This window comes from Zingiber officinale, chromosome 7A, assembly GCF_018446385.1.
Source record: "Zingiber officinale cultivar Zhangliang chromosome 7A, Zo_v1.1, whole genome shotgun sequence".
NCBI classification, from domain to species: Eukaryota; Viridiplantae; Streptophyta; class Magnoliopsida; order Zingiberales; family Zingiberaceae; genus Zingiber; species Zingiber officinale.
Genome location: NC_055998.1, coordinates 17,987,553 through 18,009,275, shown reverse-complemented (window position 1 = coordinate 18,009,275; position 21,723 = coordinate 17,987,553). Strand labels below are relative to the sequence as shown.

Sequence of the window (21,723 nt, the reverse complement as noted above, 5' to 3'; positions counted from 1 at the left end):
GCCCGGTAGTCTATACACAGGCGCATGCTCCCGTCTTTCTTCTTCACGAACAATACAGGTGCTCCCCATGGTGAGTGACTAGGGCGTATGAATCCTTTGTCAAGCAGCTCCTGTAGTTGCTCATGAAGTTCCTTCAGTTCTGCTGGAGCCATGCGGTAAGGTGCTTTGGAGATAGGATTTGTACCGGGAATGAGCTCTATCTCAAATTCGATCTCCCTGTCTAGTGCTAGGCCTGGTAACTCTTCAGGGAAGACTGCTGGGTAGTCACATACGACTCGGACCTCTGCTAGCTGTTGGTCCTTGTCCTGACTGGTACTGACTACGTGTGCTAAGAACCCCGTACATCCTGAATCCATCAACCTCTGTGCCTTCATAGCTGAGAGAAACTTCTTGGCCTTTCTCTTGGGTTCTCCGATGAACTCGAACTGTGCTTCCGCTTCAGGTTGGAATATGACTTTCTGTTTACGGCACTCGATGGAGGCACCGTATTTGATCAAGAAGTCCATCCCGAAGATAACATCGTAGTCGGTCATATTAATCACTATCAGATCGCAAAAGAGCTCTCTGTCTGCTATAGTGACCGGCACTGCTCTGAGCCAGTGCGTGGACGTCATGATTTCTCCTGAGGGTAACGTCGTAAGGAACTGGCTACTGAGTACCTCTGGAGGTACTGCTAACTTCTCAGCAAATGCCCTGGATATGTATGAATGGGTTGCCCCAGTATCGAATAAGACAGTTGTACTTTGCTGTAAAATACTAATCTGACCTGTAACAACTGTCGAGGCATTTGTTGCGTCCTCTCTGGTGAGTGAGTAGATCCTCTCATTGGTTGTAGTTGGAGGGGCTTCTAATCTACCCTGGCTGATATGTGGACCATCTAAAGCGGCCTACATCTGATGTAACTGAGCTGGCTGGCCTCCATACTGAATCGGCTGTGGCTGAGGAAGACTGATCTTGTTGGGACACTGCTTGGCCATATGCCCTTCCTGTCCGCATTCAAAGCATCCTCGTGTGCCCTTACGACAAACTCCAGGATGGAATTTCCCACAAGTAGCACACTTTGGATAACTGGGTTGCTTGCTGGCTGGCCCTCCTTTTGGGTAACTCCCTGGTTTGCGCTTGTTGTTAGAGTTCCCTTTCCAGTTAGAGCCATGAGAGCTGTGACCCTGCTGTTTCTGAGTGTCTGAGCCTCCTTGACCTTTAGCTTCTGAGAGAACTTGCTTCTGCTGCTTGATGCTATTCTGGTAATGCTCAGTGATTAGAGCACTGCTCACTAACTCTTCTGTGGTTTGTGGCCTATGAATGCCACCAGCCACGTTCATCGCTATTTCCGGCCTCAGCATCTTGAGCATCAACCGGACTTGTTCTCTTTCTGTGCTGACTAATTTAGGGCATAGACGAGCCAATCTATTGAATTTCTTCACGGCTTCCTCCACTGAGAGGTTGCCCTGGTGAAACTCGGTGAACTCGTCGTAGTGGCGGTTTGTGACCCGCGTGTGAAAGAACTCCTCAAAGAATTCTTTCTCGAAGTCTGCCCATGTCATCTGGTTCACTGGGCGCTTCGCTCTGATTCTCTCCCACCACATACGTGCATCTCCTGTCAAGCAGAAGGAGGCGCACTTCTCATGTTCGCCAGTCCAGAGCTCCATCGTACTCTCCAGTGTTTTGAACCATGCCCGAGCATCCCATGGTTCACCGCTCGAGAAATTTTATGGCTTGACTCTCGCCACTGGATCGATAGGCTTCTCTCGGCCTGCCATGTGCTGGGTGGTGGAACCTCTAAGACCACCGTGTCGCTAAGTTAGGCTCCGGGGTGACAGGGAGTGTTCTGCCGACTAGCCTTTAAGGTGGCTATTTCTTGTTAACTGTTGCTGTAACTGAGCCACTAGTGCTGTAAGGTCTGGGGGAGACACTGAACTACCTGCCTCATGCTGGGGCTCAGTGGCTGGTGCCCTTCTAGCTGTGCGTTCTCGTGCCATTTCTAAAGACATAGAGGACATACATAATTAATACAATCATGTTTATATAGTTACAATCACTAACATGTTAGGTACTATCATCAATCAACATACTACAGTATCTATAAACATAAAAGAAAGAACATAATAAAGTGAGAGACGTTTCTTACTTGGAAGCTGCAGGTTTAATGCTGATGTGTGTGTAGGAAGTATGGAAACTGTTCTGATACCACTCTGTAACGACCCGCCTTCTACTAACTAAGCTGTAAGGCCGATCGTCAAATTATGCTGTACTAAACTATTCCCTAACCATCTCTAGGACTAGATGTGGAAGCTGTACCAATTAAAATTTTTGCTAAGCTGTTAACATTTCTTGGTTCTACGTGTGCTAAGGGTGTAATCTAAAGTATACCTAACATATACTACATCCCCTATGGTCCGGGAACTGAAATAACCCTTTTCTGGCTGTTATCAGACCTCCCAATCGATCCACAGATCGATTGGAACGTCGGATCGATCCAGTGATCGATCCAGCCGTCTACTGCACGCAGAGCATGGGTTGGATCGATCCAGTGATCGATCCAGCATGCTACTGTGCTCGGGGCAATAATTTGGATCGATCGGCTGATCGATCCAGGCCGGTCAATCGATCCATTGATCGATCCCAGAGCTCTCTGTTCGCGACGGAATTGGCTGGATCGATCGGCTGATCGATCCAGAAGCCTACTGTTCGCGGAACAGATTGCCCAATCGATCAGCTGATCGATTGGAAACCCCCAATCGATCCATCGATCGATTGAAGTTTTTGATTTTGCAGCTAAACTCTGATTTCAGCACTGTTTCGTGCCTCAATCACAATACAAGTTCTAAAATGATTAACAAACACTCTAACATCATAAAACTAGTGTTCTAAGCATAATAAAGTGCATGGTTAACTAATTCGTAGCAATGAACATACTAAAGTGCAACTGATAAAATACTGAAAAGTTCTAATGTTTAAACAAAGCTTGCTAAAGTTCCCTAAGATCTCTATTCCAAGTTCCTGCCCACACACATCTTTGAAGCATTGTCCTCCAGCCTCCGCTAGTCCATCTTTCCTTTACCTTTATCTACAGTATAAGGAAAAGAAAGTATCTATAAGCTTTCGCTTAGTAAGAAACCATCTACCTCACAAAACATGCATTCGATGCAATATGCTTTGAAAACATGCTATTTGAAACATATGAATACTAAACATGTAAGAGCATGGCATGGTATACAAACAAACTAGTCATGGCAACAAGTGCTAACATAAGCTATCATAATGTATCAATAGAAAACTGAACTGATACAAACACTGAACTGAGCTAATTCTAAACTAATGCTAAGGCTGTACTGAATTCACATAACTATTTTGTGATGTTTGAAAACTATATTCATAATAGGTGAAAATAATAATCAAGCTGCTGTTTAGGCCCGACAACTGTACTTGCTATGCACGCATCCCTACTAGACCCGGGTTTGCAAGTCCCGAATTTAGTAGGGTTACTAGGTTATCTGAACCTAGGGACGACTGTGGGAGTCCAACCCAATGGATATCTAATCCAGTACAGTGCCACTGAAAAGTAAAATACTGAACATAGCTAATTATTGCTTGTCTTGCTCTTTCTAGGTTATCTGAACCTAGAGCTAGGTTGTCTGAACCTAGAGGCGACTGTGGGAGCCCACCCATTGGACATCTAGTCCTGTAAAAGCTGAAGCAAGACTAAATAGGCTGTGTAAATGCTTCTAGTGCATTTATCCAAGCTAATAAAATGCCTAATTTGCATTTGACTGTGCTAAACATTCTATCGAGTACTTGGTGTACGCTAGTGCACACCTTATGTGCCAAAATTTGCATACAACTAAACTAATGCATAAAAATCACACGAATAGCTACTTATACTGCAGGTGAGGGGTTTCTTACCTCCTGTTCAGATTTTCTTACGATTCTAATCGCTAGATTTTCGGTGGAGACGATCTTCTCGACGATCCTCTCGCGTCTACGTGTTCTTCTCGCGGAGGGGAACGTTCTCATGCTGGAGTCGTCGCCGGAAGGTGTCCTTGAAGCCCTAGGAAAGGAACCCTAGGTTGGTTCTTGTGGTTGGCGCCGAGAGAAGGAGAGGGAAAGGGGGCGGCGTGGCTAGGGTGAGGAGGAGAAAAGTCACGATCAAAAATAACTCTTCACTAATTTATTTCCCTATTTATATTAAGTGGGTAATTCGGCCCAACTCAAATATAAATTTAATTATTTCCTTTTCCTTTCAGCACGGCCCTGCTGGGTTCACTTGGTTACTAAAACTATCTATAAGTCGTAGGACCCAACAGGTCTCGGGTTCAATCCCCGCTTAAGCCATTTTCGTTTTCTATTTATTTTTTGCTAGTTCCGCTACTCTAAAAATTCCATAAAAATATTCTAAAATTCCAGAAAAATCATAGAATATTTCTAAAATAGTTTTGAGAATTTTCGGGCGTTACAACCTCCTCTGTACAGGTGACAATCTGAAGCATTTCTACAGACATAATATACATCAGCCACATGCGGCTGGAATATATACACAAACACGCAGTTAATAATCTCAGCCTACGCGGCTGGACAAATATAACAACAACCACGCAGTTATATATATTTTTATCAGTCCACTCGGCTGAAATCAAAACCAACACAGCGGAAAAACATAAATACAAGCCCATACAAAACAAAACAAAATACTGCTAGCCGGCTAGGCTTACACCACACAACAACATAACACTCCGGAAACAAAACCAGAACACAAAGCCAAATACACACATTCATCTATCAAAATACAATTAAATAAAAATGGAGACAGGTCTTCTAATGTGACGTGGGGGCCGGCAGGTAGGATAGTCCAAGCGACTCCATAAACAACCTGGTACCTGAAAATAGTGTCCACGGGGGTGAGTTCAACAACTCAGCGAATACCAATAGACATGCCTAGTAAGATATATCTAACAGCAATAAACATGGAATACAGCTTCCTAATCATATATAGGAAAAATGCAAAACTGAAAGGTAACTGAGGAAGCTGTACTCACCAGGAACTCCTATCCAGAACAAAAGGGTCGTCAAACCGAGAGTGTCATAAGTCCTGTATGCATGTGAAACATATGCATCCAACCAAATGCAACAAATAAATGCAGCAAACACAAGCAATAAATGCATCAATGCGTATGATGCCAATGACATGTCCTGGTCACCCCTACTCTCCAGTCAGCCGTCTCACACATGATGGTGAGACCGAGTGGGTAGGGCTGTGGCAACCGTGCACTCTGCCATCACTACTCCTGATGAGTGACCGAGTGGACGGGATGCTGTCGGAGTACACCTATCCTCCTTACCCCAAATCATAAATGGGGGAGCTCAATGCTCTGTTCTCCCAGTATAGGATGACGGGGAGGGATCCCTGTCCTACTACAATGTTGCGTCACACTAACCCATGAGTAAACCAACGGGAGCCCTTGACAGAGCACATACTGCAATACACCCTACCTGAATATACCACTAACCCATGAGTGGTCGTGTGTGCAGATACATGTAAGTGGCGATGTGCTCAACAACAATGGAGCCGACAATCGCACATGCGAATGGTGCATGACACTAAGCATGGCAATATCTTATACCAATCCATATATATAAAATGTGTACCCTAGAATAACTTGACCTAATCAATGGTCTAGGTACATAGGTCAGATGTGGAATCAAAAACCCTAGATCCTGAACATATCCACCTCCATAAAATATGTACCATCAATATGCATGGATCAAAGAAAAAGGGTCTAGGTACACAGATCAGATATGATATAAAAATATAAGTACACATGCCAGATAATAAAAATCCAGAATCTAGTCCTAAACTCAGTAAAGCATGGTATGTCACTTACTCTAGGAACTAAGGTACTCGTGGCAATAATCACAAGGTATAAACATGGATACATAACAAGCGACAAAACAGAACATGCTATGGGTATCAAACCGGGACATACCAAAGGCAAACATGATCATTGCTTGTAGCTATAAAATACTATGCATATCCAATTGACAATATCATAAAAGGTAAGTCAAGAGGTACCCGCCTTTATACGTAGTATATATCACAATAAATCTCGTATCTAGACCTTTGTCTCCAAACAACGTCCTGCAAACACATAACGCATGGTACAACTAGGTCAAATATGAACTAGTGAGCTAAATATATCATAAACCAAATAGCTAACTTAACCTTAATCCGATTAGGAATCCATTCTCGTTAGTCCAATTAAATTTAACTAAATCCATGAACCCTTATCATCCTATAAACTCACCAAATTTGTCGTAGCTAATGGTGGCTCACGACTAAAAGGGTTTCACCATCAAAAGATGTTCTACTGCTGTCCACTCTTTTCCTGCTAACATAATAATTCCCAAATCAACTAATCCAAATTTGCAATATTTACATCCTCAAATTTGGATTTTAAGCTACAGCAAGAAACAAATAACTCCTTACCTTCAATCCGGAACCTCTCCTAGTGGTCCATTTCCAACTAGAGCTGCTACTGAAAATTTCTTGCCGGAACTATTACGACCACAGATCTGTTGCCGACACTACACAGAACCACTACTCTCTATGTGTCAACATCCCGGTCAAAAACCTAATACCAAATATGCCTTACCTGCAATGGAGCCAAGTTCTTCCTCTCCGCCGGAGACTTAATAGAAGGAGAAGCCTAGGGCACGGGAGGATAAAAACTAAGGCTTGGATTCCCTGCACTTGGCCGCAGATCAGCCCGTGTAGGGCAGATTGGCCGGCGATCAGAGGAAAAAGGAAAGGAGTGGTTGGCTGTCGGCACTAGGGTACTCCTCGGAGGAGTAGCCGGCGACGATGCTAGGGCTGAGGAGAAATTGGCCGGCGACACTGCTACTCGGCGCAAGACAGCGGCGTAGGGATCGCTCCGGGAGGGCGGCTGTCGGCAGAGGAGAGTGGCGTTGGGTTCCTGGTGTCCACGAAGAGAGGGAAGGAAACGATCGGAGTTGGCGCCGGCTGTGAAGTCGGCGTCGGTTGTTGGTGTCGGCGGCGACACAGAGGAGAGGACGAGAAAGGCTGTTAGGGCAGATCGGCGTCGGTTCGGCGGGGAAGAGGAGAAGGATCGGGTGGAGAAACGGCGAGGAAAGAAATAGAAAAAGGAAAGAAAAGAAAAGAAAATAAAAGAAAATAAAACTTTTCCTCGTTACATGGGGTAACCTAAACAGACTTTCCTGAGCCCAGTTTTCATCCCCGTAAACTCGTCCATACAGTCTCCGAAAAATTCCAGAAAAATTTCTAAAAATTCTGGAAAATTTCCTTATCATTATTGGCCATTTTTTGGTATTTTACACTTAAAGATTTCATAGGTTTCATCTTTAGATTTAAAAATTTTACCCAAGTAAATTTTGAGTATTCATCAATTATTACTAAACAGTATTGATTTTTGCTTAGTGACTTAGCCCCATGTGAATCAAACAGGTCTAAGTGTAGGAGCTCAAGTATTGAGTTAATTATACTTAAGTTGGTTGACTTATGGGTTGACTTAGTTTGTTTACCATGTTGACATGCATTACAAATTGAAAATTCGGTAAATTTTAATTTGGGCAAGCCTCTAATTAAGTCATTTTTACTTATTTTTTAAATGAGTATGGTATGAGTGTGACCGAGTGTTCTGTGCCACAACTTAGTTTACTCTTGTTGTGTCAATAGACACTTAAGTAAGGAGGTTGGTAGATCAATTGAATAGATATTCTTTTTTCTAATTCCTTTAAGTGTGTGATATGGGTTATGAGAAGTGGACCCTTTGCAGGAGAGAAAAATGGGGCAATAAGGACTAGGAAGGCAGAAAAAAGGTTTGACTTGGTAAGAGTGTTGTTACACATTTGCCAGGCAAAGACCGATCTAACGTAATAGACCGACCGAGTATATAAGTTCAGCAGGTAAAGATCAACCGGGAGTAAGAGACCGATCGAATGTAGAAGCACTTAGCCTTAAGTTGTCGTAAATGCTTATATACGCACAACTGGTTAATCTCGGTCGATAAGGTATGACCGACCGGGCACAATAGACTAGCCGAGCACAGAGGCATTTAGTCTCACACGATCCTCAGAATATGTCCGACCGAGGGAAGGTCTATCGTGCAATAATGTTTGTATATACCCAACTAGTTATCTCGGTCGATAAGGTGTGATCGGCCGGGCTCAATAGACCGGCCAAGCACAGAGGCATTTAGTCTCACACGATCCTTAGCATACGACCGACCGAGGGAAGGACTACCGGGCAATAGTGTTTGTATACGCCCGACTGGTTAATCTCGGTCGATAAGGTATGACCGATCGGGCTCAATAGACCGACCGAGCATGAAAAGTAGATCGAGCGTAAAGGTCTTCAACCTTGCACGGTTTCTAGCATATTTATAATAGTAGAATCCTGGTCGGGTATAAATAACCAATCGAGTATAGAATACCAGCCGAGATTAGTACAACAGAAGATATTCCTCATATATACAGAATGAGCTTATGTGACTAACCAAGTGTATGTAACAGGTGAACAATAAGAAAATTTGATCATATGACAACTTAATTAATTTGGTGGCAAATAGCTTCTAGAAGTCTCCACAGGTATGCTGAACGACAAAGAAGGTACATCTGGGGTATGAAAAAAATTCCTTAAACTATTATTGCAGTTTCAGCTTACATCATCTCCTAATAAACTTTAACAAATCGGGGTCCACCTCATGACTGTGGAGGTTAGATGAGGTGGAATAAAAAGGGGAATCCTCTCCACTGGCCAGCTACGCAAACATACGCATTGCATCAGAATCAAACTCTAATCCCACTTTTTCCGTACTTCTTTTCTCTGAGGGACTAACTTGAGCGTCGGAGGGCCTAGCTAGGGATTCCCACCCCGATCTTAGGTCACTAACGCTTTGTTGTTTGGTCTCATAGTGCGTAGGAAGAGGAGTTCATCCATTGGACCGCCGAGCCTTCGTTGATCCACGGGGTTCCTCATCGAAGTTCACCTTTACAAGGGGGTACCTCGCCGGAGTTCATTTTTGCGAGGTATTGTTCACAGATTCGCTTGGGTTTTCTCGGATTGATTATTCTGCATTTAGGTTCTTGTGAGATCCGCTGTGGTTTTCTCGGATCCTCCTCTATTTGCCGGCATCAAAAGTTATTGTACATCACAACCCATCATCGCCCAGCGCTTCATCCCGCAAGCTCTCAGACAGGATCAAATTTAGCGCCATCTGTGAGAACTCTTGCCTGAATCTGAGACTACGTGATAGAGGACGCTGCAAAAATTAATACTATTACTCTGACTCAAGAGGATCTGGAATTACTCATCAATTCCAGGGTTCAAAAAACATTAAAAAAACAATAGCAACAACAATTGAAAACTGGAGGCACTTTGCCAGTTGCAAAAAATCCAGCAGTTTTAACTACGGATCACTAGAGAAACAGATGTATGAAAGAAGATGACGTTGCTTACATAACTCCTGCTCCTATTTCTCCCACTCTACATCCTCGTGCATGCTTTTGTGCCCCTCTGGAACAAGGAGGACAAAAATTGGCGCTTCAAGAATCCTCTAATGAAGCACCTGCGAAGGAAAAACACAGAGGGAAAGCAGTAACTAGCGATAGCTCCCCGGACAGAATTGTTACTCCGTTCTCTCAAAGAGCTCTTGACGATCCGCTACCTAAGCGTTATCAAAGCTTAAATATTGGAGAATATTTTGGGACCACTGATCCGGAAGATCACCAAGCTAAATTTGAAAGTACGGCTTTGTTACATCAATTCACTGATGGGGTCAAGTGTCAGATATTTCTCACTACTCTAAGAGGAGCAACTCAGAGATAGTTCAAGAGATTGCCGGAAAATTCCATTAGACATTTTAAAGATACTCGTAAAGTATTTCTTCATCATTTCTCCAGCAATATAAGGTATCATAAGACCCCTTGGAGCCTTTTTTCTATTAAACAGGGGTCTAAGGAAAGCATCAGAGCCTACATTAAAAGATTTAATCAAGTAGCTATTGATGCCCCCAATGCTACTACTAAAATTTTAGTAAGCGCTTTTTCTCAAGGGCTTAATGATAATGATTTCTTCAAAGATTTGGTACGTAATCCTCCGACCAACTTTGATTTATTAATTGAAAGAGCTACTGAATTCATTAATGTAGAAGAAGCCCAAGATGCATGCAAAAAAAGAAAGTGTGGTACCTGCTGCAGTTCCAACTAATGACAGGTCTACAGCTCCTGTTCATCCACCAACAGGACCTCGTGTGGTTCCTCTGTAACACGGCCAACCTTAGCATAGGCCCCAAGCAATTCAGCATATGGAAATGCCACAAGACGTCCCAAGGAGGTGGTGTACCTACCATATGTCAGGTACCCATTACACTAAAAATTGGTTTTCCTTGAAGAACTAGCAGACAAATAACAATCGGTATCACCGACATCTCCCAACCGACAAACCTATCAAAGGCAAAATAGTCCGCTCAAGCGAGAATATCGGGCGACTGAGCCACAACAGGGATCGTTGCAATTATCGGACGGGCCATCTAGAATGCCCGAACCGACGCGCCTCGAGATAACAACGGCTCGGCAGGAGGAAAATCGAAGTAACGTCGCTCGAGGCACTATAAGTATGATCACGGGCAAACCTACAAACGGTGTGTAATGCCCACCCGTACTCATACCCTTAAGCTACAGGACAAACGTTACTCTTTCCTTGTACGTCTTAAATTTTCAGCATTTACCCGTTACATGCTGCTTAGTCCATAGATCTATTCTAACCTGTTATGACTAATAGGACATGACTTGTAGCCACGTATGGCCGAAGGGAGTCTGAAGCTTCTAGTGCATCTGGGTCATGTAGCCCTGACAGACATTGCACTCCCAACTGACACAGGGAACGACCGTGTGAGGGTCGCACGGTCGTGACCCTTGGTAGAGGATGGATGGGGCACGACCGTGTGAACCCACATGGTCGTGTCACTTCAGCCGAGAGAAGTAGAGACACGACCGTGAGGAATCACACGGTCGTGTAGCATTGTTCGAGAGGAGGAAGGGCACGACCGTGTGCTTCCACACGACCGTGTTACCTTTGGCCGAGAGGAGGAAGGGCACGACCGTGTGCTTCCACACGGTCATGTTACCTTTGGCCGAGAGGAGGAAGGGCACGACCGTGTGCTTCCACACGGCCGTGTTACCTTTGGCTGAGAGGAGGAAGGGCACGACCGAGTGCTTCCACACTGTCGTGCCATGGGTCGTACGGAGGATCCCCTTTCTCCACTCGGAAAAGCATGTTCTCCTAATTTCACTTTCAATTGCCATTCAAAATTCTACCAAGCAGTCAAATTCATTCCCAACCAGTTAGGGCCAGTATCTTAGGTAAAGCGGAGAGAAGAAACAAAAACTAAAGTTCTACATGTTCCCCAAATTAACAATTCTCGGATCTCTTTCCATTGTTCCGCCACACACACACCCTCAAACATGCACCTGCTACCTCCTCCTACTCGAGCTTTCCTTTACCTTTATCTGCAATATAAAGAAATGGAATCTATAAGTGGATGCTTAGTAAGTACCAACTACTCACAAAAACGATACATTAAAAGAAGACATGCTTTTTAAACTGCTTGAAGAAAAATGCAACATTGTAAACATGCTCTTGCCAGTAGTTCACACTAAAACCATACTTCGGAAATATGTACATGACATATATTTTCAAACCAGTTTATCATGCAAACCATCAACACAAAAACCATGCTAGTAACGGAATAAAAACAGTCATCTTGGCATATTATTGAGTTTATCACTACTATACTACATAACTCAAATTCTCAACTTAGGAAACTTCCACTATGAAAACCATGAAGTTTAAAACTTTATATTACATAATAGTGAAAATAATAATCACTTGCTTGGGCCCGACATTGTACACTTTTTCACGCATCCTTAATACAATCCGAGGTAGCTAATCCTGAACCCATTAAGGTACTACTAGGCGGTTTAGGAGCCTAGGGACGATCTAGGATTCCACCCAAGGACCTTGTGTACAGTACATGGCTTTCTAAAGTAAAATACTTCCTTTTAACTATTAATTTCTTGTACTTCCACTTGCTTGGCATTTAACCAAACACCTTATGTGCGCTTAATTGCCCCATACTTATAGGGAAGCACTTTAGGCACTTGATAATACTTCTTAGTCCCAAAACTTAATAAGAAGCAAACTAAGATGATCTAAGCAAGCTCTTAATCCCAAAACTTTACAGGGTATCTTACATCTCATAGCATCTATCTCCTTTAACATGCAATACGTTTAAAACATATCGTAACATGTATTAACGAAGCTACTCATACTGCATGTGAGAGGTACTTACATCCTTTCGCTAGATCTGACTATTATAAGGTGCAAGGAAGACCCCAAAAATCCTCCCTCGTGTGCCTTAATCTCCGAGTCACCCTCCTTTTGCGTCCTACCTCATTGGGAGAAACTCTCCCTTAGATTCCCTCCTTTGAAAGCTTTAAGACTTGGAGCCCTAGGTTTCCTTGGCCGAAACTTGAAGGGAGGGAGAAGAGGATTCAGTTAGAGAGGAAAAAGGAGGCGGAAGATTAGATTTTTGATCTCATCCAACCCCTTTTATACTAAGCGGAAATTGGAGCGTCTCTTTGCACATCATCCACATATATGGAATTGTTTCATATTGCTCATGTGATGCTTTACCACCACCTAATGGCTACTTAAACAAATTTCAAGCAAGAGGTCTCGGGTTCAAATCCTAGCCCGGGACATTTATGCATATATTTTTATTTCTTTTCTATTCTTCAATTTCTTTTTGCGCTTTGTAAAAATAAAGGAAATTTATGGGTGTTACAATTCCCCATACCTTATAAAAAGTTCATCCTTGAACTTAGAACAAGTGTGGATACTTCCGTCTCATATCATCCTCGTGTTCCCAAGTTGCCTCTTCATACTGTTGTCCTTGCCACAACACTTTCACTGACGGTATCTCTTTGTTCCTCAACTTCTTAACTTCTCGATCTATTATCTGAATAGGTCAACTTTCATAACTGAGGTTCTCTCGAACTTGTACCGTCTGTGGAATCATTTGATTCGCATCAGGAACATTCTTCTTCAGCATTGAGACATGAAATACATTATGAATGACTGACATTTCTTGAGGTAGTTCCAGCTCATACGCTACCTTGCCAACCCTTTTGGTGATCCGGTACAACCCCACATAACGTGGACTCAACTTTCCCTTATTTCCAAACCTCATTACTCCTTTCATAGGAGCTTCTTTGAGGAACACTAAATCCCCCACATCAAATTCTAGTGGTCTACGGCGCATATCCGCATAGCTCTTCTACCAGCTTTGAGTAGTTTCTATCCTTTGGCGAATGTTCTGAATAGCTTTGGTGGTGTCCTCGATAAGATCCGTCTGGAGTCCCATTTCTCTCTTTTCACCGCCTTCGTGCCAGCATATAGGAGATCTACATCTCCTCCCATATAGGTCCTCATAGGGTGATATTCCGATAGTAGCTTGATAGCTATTATTATATGCAAATTCTGCTAAGCATAGGTATCGGCACTAGCTCCCTTTGAAATCTAAGGCACAAGCCCGTAGCATATCCTCCAGGACTTGATTTACTCGTTCTGTTTTCCCATCTGTTAGAGGATGAAATACTGTGTTAAACCATAGCTTAGTGCCAAGAGCTCTCTGAACACACTCCCAGAAGTGTGAAGTGAAGCGACCATCTCTATCAGAAATTATGGCTTTGGGGATGCCATGCAATCTGATAATCTCTTTAACATACAGTTATGCTAATTGTTCTATGGAGTAGGATGTTCTGATAGTTAGAAAATGAGCGGACTTGGTCAATCTATCCACTATTACCCAGATAGCATCGAATCCATTCGTAGTCCTAGGTAGTCCTACTATAAAGTCCATAGATATATCCTCCCACTTCCATTCTGGAATCTGGATAGGTTACAGAACTCCGCCCGGTCAATGATGTTCTGATTTAACCCGTTGGCATGTCAGATAGTTACTGATATATCTTGCAATATCTCTTTTCATTCAAGACCACCAGAAGCATTCCTTTAAATCTTGATACATCTTGGTGGAACCAGGATGCATTGCATAGGGTGCTCCATGGCCTTCGTCTAGAATTTTCTTTCGTAGTTCTTCTTGATTAGGGACACAAAGGTGATCACCATAATATAGTATCCCACCGTCTGATTCTCGGACTTCAAATTTCCAGCAACCCAGAAAGCTTTCCAGCAAAACAAAAATGCAAGATTGAATTCATTTCCAGTAATACCGAAAACCAATTCCAGCAATGCAAATAGCTCAAATCCAGTCAAAACAAAAAAAAAACCAATTCTAGCAACTTTCAAAGCTTTTCAGCAACATTAATCATCTACTATATCCTAGTCACAAGAATTTGCATGCACACTTCTTTATTTCTCTAGCAAATTAAAGGAATGAATCTAATTAAGTAAACTCTTAGCAGGTCCCAAGTCTTCCATAGTTCAGCCATCACACATCGTTAAGCATCATATCACTTTCTCTTTTCCTTTATCTGCAGTAAGAGGAAATGCAAACTATAAGCGAATGCTTAGTAAGCGTTGTCTAACTCACAAAAACTCGAATGTGCATGTCTACAAAAAGAAACTAGAAACTGAATGCTCTAAAAGAAAACATATATAGCTGCTCATGTTAATCTAATAGCAAAGAAATAGCATTATAGTTCAATACTGCTCTTGCTCAAATCCATAGCAAAGGAAAGTAAATAAGATTCTATATTGCTCATGGTCAAACCATAGCAAAGAAATGGAAATAGAAAATGATATCTGATCATGCATATTCAATAGCAAAGGATCTAGAAAATCTGCTCGTGCTCTACTAATAGCAAAAATGGAAACTGCACATGCTCAAATAACAGCAAATGAAAACTGCACATGTACATCTATAGCAAAAGAAATCTGCACTTCTATTAGTAATAGAAAACTACTCATCTAATAGCAATAAGAAAATCTGCTTGTGCTCAACTAATAGCAAAATGAAAATCTGCTAAAGTTTAAAACTTATGTAAGGCTTGTTTCATTTGTTTCGAAAACTTATACTCTTATACTTCAAAATAATAATAAACTTCTTCTTGGGCCCAGGCGTAGTACCAATGCGCGCTCCCTAATAGAGACTGCGGTAGCTAGTCACCAGTCCTACGAGGGTAACGACCTTGGTCTTACCAGGGCCAAGACCTTGGAATTGGTCACCTGAATTTGTTTAATGACAACCTTGGAAGTCGGGTACTAGCCTTTTTAAAATAAAATACTTGTTATCTTTTAATATTCTTATAATAAAATGCCTTGCCATTTCTTTGAACATTTGGTGTGCTGCTGATCCCAATTCTTAAACTTTAGGGATCCTATCAAGACCTTGGTCTTTTCTTACTTATAACTACTCATAATCCTCAAAAAGGGTTTAATGGAACACATGCTTTAAATTAAAGAGCTATTTCTGCTCTTTAAGGAAGTAGCAAACTTCAAATCTGCACCATAAAAGTAAAGGACTGCATATTCATGACATGCATGTTGTTTATGCCCACGGCAGTAATAGAAAGACTATAAACTATATGCTTAATATTAGAATCTGTCCATGCTTCAAAACTCAAACAGAAACTCAAAACTGAAGCCTAACAGCATGTTCAGGAAGTGCCTACATAACTCAAAATAAGGGAAATAAATCTGTAGGCTCAAATTCAAGGTAGTGCAAGCTTATTATAAAGGGATGTCCTTGCCTATTAATTAAGGAAGCAAAACTCCTCTGCACACTCAAGGAAACAGGGTTGTTCGTTTTCATTAAAGCTAGAAAGTCTAGAATCTCAATGCACAACATATAGGCTGGAAAATCTAAACTACATGCCTAGTTTATACAATTTATTTCATTCCTTTGAGGTCCTTGGCAGTGAGTTTCATATGACATTCTTTACAGCATACTAGATAAAGAAGAAAAACCAGATATGAAACCTTAACTCACGGCAGCAAACAAAATCTTAAACATGTTACAGCATACATGCAAAGAAGAAAACCAAGCCTGAAACCTTAATTCACGGCAGGAAATTCTAAAGCCACAAACTCTACCGAAATCAAAGAATGAATTCGAGGTTCGAAAACCACTCTTACTGCAGGTGAGTAAGCAACTTATAGTGATATTTCTTGGACTTACAGCCGAGGAAGACCTTTAGGATTTCGGAGAAACCACAAGACTCGGCCCTTCCTTGTGCCCACGAACTCTCCTCGACGAAAGGATCATGAGGAGACAAAGGTCTCTCGGATCTAGACCCTCGCCGGCCGTCGGAGAGAAGCCCTAACTCGGCTTCATTTTCCGCCCAAGAGAAGTCGCCGACGCCGCGCACACGTGAGGGAGAAGAAGATTTTGAGAGAAAAGAAAATAACCTAATCCCTCTCTTAACTTATCCTTTTATAACCTTAAATATTTCTATTATCAACTATCCTTTAAATATATATCGTCCCTTATTTGATCAACATCGTCCGCTCGCACACTTGGTCAACCGAATTTTCTTAGGATTTTGCTTAATCCGTGGTCTCCAGTTCGAATCTTGACTTGGACATTATTTTTGTCGAAACTTCTATCGTTTAGTAAAAATATCAAACGACCTCCAAAAATTACATAAAAATACTCTAAAAATTTCTTAAAATCTCTAGAATATTTCTATATATTTCTAAATATTAATAATGACTTTTAGAACTTAAGACAAGGAAATTTGGGTTGTTATACATTATACTTTTTTTTATTTATTATTAAAATAAAAATATTAATCATCATATGATATAAGTTTTTTTTTATTAATTATAATTTTTTAAAAATTTTATTTTTTATTTATCATGTAAATAATTTATTAGTATATTTATTTATTTTCTTTTCTACGTCTAAGCTTTGATCTATTGTCTAATTAAACTTTATCTTTTAAGTTTTACCTTAATAGATTATGACAACTAGATTGCCTCTAATAAAAATATACAATTTATAATAGATATTATAATTTTTGTATTATCATTAAATAAAAAAATAGTATTCAACATATGATATAAATTAATTTTTTTATTAATTATATATTAATATAATATATAATTAATAAAAAAATTAATTTATATCATATGTTGAATACTATTTTTTTATTTAATGATAATACAAAAATTATAATATCTATTATAAATAGTATATTTTTATTAGAGACAATCTAAGCTTTGATATACTGCCTAACTAAATTTTGCTTTTACGTTTTACATCAGTAGTTTATGGCAAGTGCATCATCTGTAAAATCGATAGTGAAATTACCATGCTACATTCTTGAAGATTTTATCATTTAAAATGCAATCATTAAACAAAACTAAGCTCAACCTAAAATCTTAAATATTGATGTATAATTATTATTTTCCATCTTTGGTTTATATTAATGTATAGTTATTATTTCCATCTTTGGGTGATATATTAAATTTAAGATTAATTATAGTTAGTACTTTCGAAATTTGACATGGTTAATATTTTTCTAATTTTACTTTCTCATGTACTCCTGCTTGAAATAGACTATGTAAGAAGACTTTCTTTTCTGATTTGCCTTTCTTATTTCCTCCCGCTCCAAGTAGAACTATATAAATCTTCTTCAAGATTCTCAAATACATCAATAATTTCGATCCATCAACAATGACAGACGTACTGAGGAAGGCCACATGTCTACTTCTTTTATATTTCTTCCTCCTCCCGTGCCTAACGAATGACTCGGTGAGATTCTCTCAGAAAAACTCATGTCATTTTTTGTCAGATAAATAATTGTCAATTGATTATCTAATCAATGTTGAAATCATTTAGAATTTTTTTCCATGTTTTAGACTCTATGACGTGTCAGCAAGATTGATCTAATCAATGAACAAATTAATGAATGTGATAGGCAGCGTTGGCGGCGACGATCTCATCAGGCAGAGGGCCGTGGTGCGTGGCCAAGCCGGAAGCGCCAAGGGAGGCGCTCCAGGCGAACATCGAGTATGTATGTGGGGGTGCCATAGGGGATTGCAGTGCGATACAGGAAGGCGCCTCATGCTACTCCACGGACATCGTAAGACAAGCATCCTATGCCATGAACTCCTTCTACTACGCCAAAGGGGGCCATAGGTCCATCAACTGTTTCTTCAACGAAACCGGCACCAAAGTCCGCGACGACCCCAGTAAGTCCACAATCAATTCATTGATTAAAACTATTAATTAATTAATTTGACAAATTTGCTCGCCCTCTCTATTCTTGATTCTAATGCTTGATTCACCACTCACTGTGGCAGGTTATGGGAACTGTGTATATCCTTCATGAAGCACGCTGAATTAATTGCTTGAGGATATCGATGGAGTTTAAGGTTTAATTTGGTCGCACCAAAAATAAAATGAACAGCTTGTTTCCAAGTATTAAATAAATTCATGAATGAAGTGTTCGTTTATGTCATTTTTGAATTTTCATGCATCATTGGGATATATAAGGTAGTTAAACATAAAAATAATAACAATCAAAGTGTACATATTTTTTCTCTAAATATAAAAAATCATACTAATAAATTAGGACCGAACAAGATTGTCTCAATTTAAAAGCACCTTACATAGTTAGTTATAAAAAAGAATTTATAAACCATTTTTATTGTATCTTATCCTGTCTGAAATCGAAGAAAATGGAATGCTGAGCACATGGCTCTGATATTGACTATGAGAAGACTTTGAGCTAGAAACCAAAGATGTCGGGCAATCTTGCGTGTCAAAAATAGAAAGTAGGGGGAAAACAGGCCAGCAACCGGGTCAAGGAGGGGTCGCCATCACAGACACACCGACGCTCAAGTCAAACAGGTGGCCGAGAGGAAATACAATGAATAGTAGAAAGGAACAGTAGAATCCGAGTTCCTTAGGTCGCGTAGCGTACCTATGTTTGCACGTGGAGACTCCCTTATATAGTGTTACTTTTACTTTCTATGCGAATCTCAATGCATTTCCAAGAAAGGACTGGCCCTTCTAGCATTCTGGCATGTTTTCAAAAATGGACCCACAATCTTTGTGACTTGCAAAGTAGAAGTTTCCTCATATAAACAATATGGGAAATATTTCCTTGATTCTTTGACAGTCATTACACCAAATGCCAAAAAATAATATTAAGTTGTTAAGTTGGTGGACCATTTGTATGTGTAGAGGATAGGCTAAGCGGGTCCCCTTTGTCGTCCAATCAGGCCTCATTCACGGACGGGGGTTGGGTCGGCCAAGGGATGATAACCCTCTCAAGAGATTGACCTTCGCCGGCCTTTTCAGTTGGCTAAGGAGTCCGGTTGGGCCGTGTACCCAGTATATATGATCGGATCGATGGTTCGATCGGCTATGCCACTCGACCGAGACACTTGACTCAGCTCTGAATCACACTAATATGACTCAAAGTTTCTTGGAGCCTGAAGGACTCGGGCTCTGATCAGACTAGAGGTCTCGTCGGATAGGCCACTCAGCGGAGACATGCGACTGTGCTAGTCCTGAATATTAACCTTCCTTGACTACCACATCATTCGGATTTATTGACTTTGACCCCGATTCTAGGGGACCAACCATATTGGTCATATCATAAGCCTCCCCTTCAAATCTAGTCGAAGGAGGCTATAAATTTACTTACTAGACACTTGTATTTCTTGTGCCTCTCATTCTCCAATCGGACGCTCAATCCTTGTTTTGTCGCTCGGCTTAAGCTGACGTCATACTGATGCGTTGAAGACTAGGCACATTACCTACCATTAATGCTTAGTGTGAGGCTTTTTTTTCATAAGTATATTTGCCACCTCCCATCCTTAATAAATGTTGCTCGTATCTTTCTTCCATGTGGCGTACTCCTATGAAAAGTATATTTGATGTGACAGACTACTATTAAGATTTGTTGTAACCTTTGTCGGCTAAAATTCAACGATCCTGATAAGTCCTTTCTCCTTCTTATTTGCGATCGGACTGTTGGGAGAAGCCTCTACTAGGGGTTTTAAGGTTTACAGTATTCGATGCAACCTTTATCGTTTTCACATTCTACTCTTGATCTTCCTCTTTGCCTTTTTCCTCTATTACCGGTGATTGTTTAAGTCCAATCCTTCTAGCATAAGTGCATTTTATTTCCCTTTTTCATTCACTCTTCCTTTTTCTCATGGCTTCCACTCCCCCAATGGCTATTCATGATCTCTAGTACACCTCCAGCTCCTCTGACTTCAACTGTGGTGAAGTGGACCAAATGCGTCTCACTTACCATCTCGCTTACCAATCGTCCAAATCTGCACCCGACCGACTACCTAACTTTCTTTAAGGATCAATTTATGGCTGACCTTCATTTTCCTTTACACCCTTTTTTCATCAAAGTTTGCAACTATTTCCATATTCCTCTCCAACAGTTATCTCTCAATTCCATTAGGCTATTGTGTGGGGTCATTATCTTGTTCCTCTTGTTCCGAGTTCTCCAACACCCTGAGTCTTCCATTATTTTTATTAATCAAAGAAATCTAAGCCATGTCTTTATTTTTCCAAGCCCAAGTGGGCGTTGTTTGTAGGTTCAGGTGTGATCGGTCAGAGAGGCGTGAATATCCATGAAAAAGAGTTAGAATTTTCTTTTGCTTTTTAAAATAAGTTAGGACACAATATTAGCAAAAATAAATAACTAACATAAAAAAACAACTATAAAGGGTAAGAAGGCTTAAAGAATTACTTGGTTACAACATAAGTAGTTGTTAATCCAAGGTAATTGAAATGCTCACTAACAAACTCCTTCGTTTACAGCGGAAAAGCCTCTTACAGACATTGACAGCTTAATAAAATAGCTAGGAAATAAATACAATAGTTGTTATTTAATTCCTAACTCTAGGGGGCTTTTACAGCCTCCTAGAACCAAGTTAACATTGGTTTTCGTCGATTAGAGGCACCTCCAAAGGGGTCCAGGGCGCCTCCAAAAGAATAGAGTTTATCTTATTCATGATGGAGTTTTAACCGCCCAATGTTAACTTAACCGATACTGGAGGCACCTCTTGGAAGCTCCAGGGCACCTCCAAGGGAGACGCAACTATGATTCCAACCATGCTAGAGCCGCCTCCAGAGAGTAGGCATAAGGGTGCCTCCAACCATGTTGGAGGAGCTTCTATAAAGTAGGGGTGCCTTCTACCAAGAAGCTCATCCAATCTTCTCTAGGTGATGCTTTAGCTGTCCGAAATTGAGCTCACTCAAGCGCAACTCCGACCTTCTCCTCGGACAAGCTTCCTCCTTGGCTTCTTATCCCTTAGATGTGCCACACATGTTCCTTCTCATCTACTGGTGTACTCTTCCGTAGCCTCTCGTCCAATCAAGCCCGTCGGCTCATTCATGTTCCATCCTTTTAATTTATTATGTCTTCCACTCAACTTCATATGTTCCTAAGTTCCTACACACTTAGGCACAAGACATCAAAGTAACACAGGACCTAACATAACTTGGTTGATCACATCAAAACTAACCTAAGGCACTTATAATCTCTTCTTTTTTGATGTGCATCAATTTGAATTAAAATTAGGGTAAAACAGACAAAAAATACAATTAAAACTTAAATGTTACATTTAAGTGCAAGTGTTAAATAAAGCAACAACAATAACAACAATCAAACCTTATCCCACTAGGTGGG

At 40.9% G+C, this 21,723-nt stretch overlaps 1 protein-coding gene across 1 annotated transcript in view; it reads left to right on the top strand.

Moving 5' to 3' along the window:
* Window positions 1–18,393, top strand: part of LOC121999245 (glucan endo-1,3-beta-glucosidase 13-like) — a 78,936-nt gene extending 60,543 nt beyond the window's left edge. The window contains exons 4-5 of the mRNA XM_042553950.1: window positions 17,980–18,253; window positions 18,365–18,393. Coding sequence (XP_042409884.1) covers window positions 17,980–18,253; window positions 18,365–18,393 — 303 coding nt within the window. The remainder of the gene's footprint in view (window positions 1–17,979; window positions 18,254–18,364) is intronic.
* The last annotated feature ends 3,330 nt before the right edge of the window (window positions 18,394–21,723 follow it).